The 5,135-nt window shown below is 49.7% G+C and overlaps 1 protein-coding gene across 1 annotated transcript; it reads right to left on the bottom strand.

Annotated features, from left to right (window-relative positions):
• Positions 1-162: 162 nt before the first annotated feature.
• Positions 163-3,733, bottom strand: LOC124648521 (beta-1,2-xylosyltransferase XYXT1-like). The gene is made up of 5 exons (XM_047188273.1): positions 3,607-3,733; positions 2,908-3,069; positions 2,722-2,796; positions 1,433-1,498; positions 163-1,340 (listed from the first exon to the last, which is right to left on the bottom strand). Exons 1-5 carry the CDS (start codon positions 3,731-3,733, stop codon positions 163-165), a joined length of 1,608 nt encoding a protein of 535 aa, XP_047044229.1.
• Between the last annotated feature and the right edge of the window lie 1,402 nt (positions 3,734-5,135).

Here is a 5,135-nt window from a genome sequence, read left to right on the forward strand (position 1 = left end):
CTCCAGAAGAAAAGGCCAAGCGACGTGTGAGCTATCGCTTACGCGCGCACGCGCGCACACGATCCTCGGAGCTGATTAATTTCCATATAATGTGACTATCAATGATCTCCGAAAATCTTAAGTTAAAAGATGGAAGCAATACACCGAAGCTAGCAGGCAAATCTATGTAATGGTGACTGACTGGTAGATCTGCTGCATGACCCCTTTGAAGCGGCCAATGTCAAGGGTGACGTTTTGGCCGAGGAAGATGGACCAGACCTTGTCAAATCCCTGCTTGTGTATGGATAAAGGGTCGGTGAACACGGCGTGGTCCTTTGCGTATACGTCCTTGAGCGTCGTCTCCTCGGCAGTAGCCTCGTACTCGAGGTACCGGAGCCCCATGTCCGCCAAGGGACGGCCGTATTCCTGGAACGCAATGAACTTGAGCTCGCCCCACGGGACGATCTGCAACTCCGTGCCGTTGTGCGGCAGGAACACCATGTTGGTGAGCCCGGCGCCGTGCACGCCCACAAGCACGTCGCACGAGTTCACCACCTCCGCGAACCGGTCCGTGTCCCCGACCAGCTCCGGCCCCGCGGCCACCACCTCGAATCCGATCTCCGTGGCCGCCGCTATGGCCTCCGCCTCGTTGGTTATCTCCCTCGAGTGCCGCCGCAGCACCATAACCAGACGAGGCCTCTCCCCAGAGCTCCGGCTCACGGGAGTCGTCCATCGGCGCTTCAGCGAGTAGGCCGACAGGAGGAAGTCCCGGAAGTCCCTCATCGTGTAGCCCTTCCTCGAGAGCGCCGGGCCGATCCTCAGCTCGCCGTGCGTCTCCATGCCGACGTGCACCGACGGGAAGCAGCGCACGGCTTCATCGGCGTCGAAGTCGATGACCGGGTAGACGGAGAGGGCCTCGATGAGGTGCCGGTAATGGGAAATCCACTGTCGCTGGTAGCCGGTGGCCAGGAGCTGGACGCGGCCGTCGTACTCCCGCGCCGTGATGTATAGGGGGATGATCAGATCCGCCAAGCCGTGGAAGATGTTGCCGCGGTCGGGACCGGTGGAGAAGACCACCGCCGGGACGTCGTGCGTCACCGTGCACGACGGCGGGGCGGCGTCGTCCGTGCGGATGGTCACCTCTCGGACCATCTGCATCGTGCTACTTTCCTCGTACTTGCGCGTGAATGGGCGGAAGGTCACCGTCCCGTTCTCCGGCCAGTAGCTCTCCTTGGATGCTGCCACCACGTACACGGTGCCGGATTTGCCGTGCACACGGACATCGCCTTCCATGGCGCAGATGTCCGTGTGCCTGCTGCTGAAGTCGCAGGTTAACTTGCTGCTTCTTGGTGCTGCCACATCTACGTATGTCCACACCATATGTAACAGTCAATTACTGCCTGGCTCTAGCAATGCCAAACCGAATCATGCTCACAATGCACTTTGTAGTTACCTGAACTTCGCAAGGGACCATCTATTTCTCCGTTCATTGCTAGAAAGTTCTTTCCATCTTTTCCATCTGCAACAGATTCGAAAAGTCATATTGGATCCTGGGCACTAGTGCTCTCATCGTATTAAAAAATTTGATAATTATATTTATATGTTTAATAGAATTATGTAACAAAATTCTAAAGTACCTAATGATGTACCCCACTAAGCTACAAAATCTCAATTTCAAATGTTTTGTTTTTTGACCTATACAAAAATGACAAAATCTGTTTTCTTTTTGTAGATTTGAATCACTATACTCAGATCTATGCATTTGTTATTTTTGTGCAACCTAAAATATACATTATTTTCAGTTGAAAATTTAAACGATTATGGGATACAATACCGGCTACATCATGATTTATTTTCAGATTTTTGTGAAGCTTAAAAATATGATTTTTTATTTATTTTTTGAAGTGAGATCGCTGGTGCTCATGTGCACCAAATCTCTGTCCCAACAGATTACACTTGAACAATATCAGCTAGTTTCGCAGACACTCTACTGCATTATGAGTTCGGGTGGACGAAGATTCAGTGACTGCACTCCATCAAGTCATGCTGTAACTGGACTTCCATCTGCCCCACATTCTCCATCCAACGGTACTGCGCCCAAAATATAAAATATTTTTCATTGAAACTTTTTCGTACTTATAACATGATTCGTTGGCAACATGAATTCAAAATCATCAAAAAAATTCAAAACTAAAAATATACATGTTGCCAACGAATCATGTTGTAAGTACGAAAAAGTTTCAATGAATTTTTTTTATATTTTAGGCACAACAAAAAAGACAAATTCGGCAAAGTTTTAGAATCGCTTGATTGTAACCGTTGGATGGAGAACGTGGGGCAGATGGAAGGTCCAGTTACTGCGTGACTTGATGTACTCCAGTCACTGAATCTTGGTCCAGTTCGGGCATACCTCGAAACACATCGGCCATACTGTAACAACAAAAGTAATTACTGGTCGAATTCTAGTATAGTTTAGTCAGTAAGAAATGTGATATTCGACTGTTCTGTCTGAAATCAAGAACCGACAGTAGCTAGTGGAAGGAATCTCAACTTCATTCTAATGTTGATTACTAGTACAACTTCGATCTGTTGACTCGGTTTTATTTTATCTTATTTACTATTTGCATTCCGGCGGTGGATCGGCTGGCACGTGCGATGCAGTACACATTACTCAGTCTGTTAGACTTTTAGACAGGTTATTTTAACCTCCGATTCTGCAGTAGAAGGCCGGCCATTAATTACCTTTGATCGCATCTGCGCCATCGCCGGCGATCTTGTCGCTTGATGCCGGAGATAGTGGTGCTTTGGCGACCGAACCTGAATTGAGTGAAGTACCCGTTAACGCCAATTATGTTCAGTTAACAGCAGAATTGAAGCTTGGCTAAGCTAGGGTAAGTATAGTGAGATTACCAGTTGTCTCCGGCGTACCTTCCTCAGCTTGTAAGTTGGCTATACCAGTTGTCTTCGGCGTACCTTCCTCAGCTTGTAAGTTGGCTATACCAGTTGTCTTCGGCATACCTTCCTCAGCTTGTAAGTTGACTATCTCAGGTAGTCGTTGCTGCTGCTGCCCTATTCCTGCACACTCTAAATCTGGGATGCAAATAGACATGGAGGCGGAGTTAATTGACAGGATTTAAGGCAGTAACGCATGGGAAAAAAGTACACTATCTGAAACTTGGGTAGTGTTGGTGTCTGTAACTGCGAAACAAGGAATGCAAGTCATGCCCTGGTGCAGTTACATTGTGCTCACTAATAATTCGGTACATGCTTGTAGTAGGAAACTCAGTTGTTTGTAACGTTTATTTCTTATCGGATGCAAAACCCGAAAAACATGTTAACAGATTAGCTGTTACTGCTCAAGTTCTACAGACAAAGCTTCTGCGACGAAAGGGCTTTAACATACTAGATGTATACATTTCTGTGGATCTAAACCCACACTCTCTCAAAGCTGCTTGGCAGGAGGAACACCTATCGAGGCCTTCTATTCGTGACACAAAATTGAGAACAGTGAACAGAAATATGAATGTTGAAGATAAACGGATGTACAGATACAAGCACACTGGAAACCAAAGTGTAAACCAAACTTTCAAAACAAAGGAACTTGTTCTTCAGTTTAAGAAGACTTACGGCGAGTAAGCTGCGGCAGATAACCGGTCTTGAGCACGACGAGGACGAGCAGTGGAACCAGAAGCCATGCCGCTACCGCTCCCCCGCAACGAGGCTTCTTGCTGCTCTCGTTCCTCCGAGCCTTCATGTCGCATCCGGTTGCTCGCTCACTATAGCTTGATCACTAGCTCTAAACCAAGATCTTCTCAGCAGGTTGACACTCTCTTGCCTAAGCTAACTAACAAAGTAAGCTTTGTCTGAACTCTTACGTCTGAAGCAGACTACCCAAATCCCGATTGTCTTTGTATCCCGCGCGCACTGTCTTTGGTTGACCTGCCGCGTCATTAAATCCCACGCACATGCATCTCACGCAATGGCATCATTGCATTGGTAGACCAGAGAGCATATCGCTTGTGTAGTCCATTTTATATTACTAGTCCGTCGATTCTTAAATGTCAGTAATTCCAGTTTTAAACTCTTAGTAAGTTAATAAAGTGTCTTATCGAAAAAAACTAAAAAATATGGGATTTCCATTTTCAGGCCCCACTATGTTTAGTATTACTCAGTTTTGCTTAGAGGTTAACCGACAATGATGCGAGACTCGGTGGAAGTGGGAAAGGATTGAGAAAGGTTACCCGGGTGAGCGGCCATGTGAGACGAGGCTCCTGTGTCCATAAACTAGTTGCCGCCACCGGCGTAAGAGCCAGGTGCGGGCGCCTGCTGCAGTGCCACGAAGAGTGCCGGGTCCCATGCGGGCTGCTGCGGCGCGTAGGGTGGTGGCGCGGCGTGGTAAGCCGGGGCGTAGGGCGGTGGCGTGGCGGTGAAGGCCGGGGCGTAGGGCGGTGTCGCGGTGAAGTGCGCCAGGTGAGTCGGCGGGCGAGGACCGAAGGTGTCGGGTGCAGGCGGGCGCGGCACCGACTTGCTGTAGGCGTGGATGACCCCCGTCCATGGGTTGTAGGCGAAGGGGTTGCTGCCGTTGGAGACCGACGACATGACGACGTGCGCGGGGGACAGCGACGGCGCGGGGGTTGGGAGGGAGGCGCGGCGGCGGCTGCAGGTGCGGCGGCGGCGCGGCGTGAGGAGGAGCACACGCGGTGGCGGCACAAGGGCGGCGGCGCTAGGGTTGGAGGGTGGGGCGGCGCGCGCGGGGGAGAGGGGGGCGCGGTGGCTAGGTTAGGAACAGTATGTGTCTGATACCATGTAGAAAGGGATGCAACTCACAATGTATTGATTGAGAACCAATGTGGGAGCGAACACCTGAGGGTTTGAAAATTGGGGGTATCGATTATATTGGAATTTGAACTATCCGCCACCTTACAACAAAATAAAAGGAACCCTACCCTGCAATCAAAGAAAACCGCATCAAACAGCTCAGCCGAGCAATCCGTCTCCACGGGCAACCCATTTTCGTGCCACGAGGTTTTTCATGTTTCATGGGACATGGTAGTATACTTGGCTTTTACGGAGGACTACCGCTCAGAGAAGGAGGAGCGTGAGACCGTCTTTGACAAGGTGGAGAAAGATGACAAGTGGTGGAACAACAAAGCCTA

The sequence above is a fragment of the Lolium rigidum genome, chromosome 1 (genome assembly GCF_022539505.1).
Source record: "Lolium rigidum isolate FL_2022 chromosome 1, APGP_CSIRO_Lrig_0.1, whole genome shotgun sequence".
NCBI lineage: Eukaryota > Viridiplantae > Streptophyta > Magnoliopsida > Poales > Poaceae > Lolium > Lolium rigidum.

Bases quoted from the DNA above. Each gene is read 5' to 3' on its own strand.
- LOC124648521 (XM_047188273.1), bottom strand. From the start codon at position 3,733: ATGAAGGCTCGGAGGAACGAGAGCAGCAAGAAGCCTCGTTGCGGGGGA. The intron at 3,070-3,606 runs GTAAGTCTTCTT...TTTGCATCCCAG, and splicing joins TCTGCCGCAGCTTACTCGCC to ATTTAGAGTGTGCAGGAATA. The intron at 1,499-2,721 runs GTAATTAATGGC...AATCTGTTGCAG, and splicing joins TGGCGCAGATGCGATCAAAG to ATGGAAAAGATGGAAAGAAC.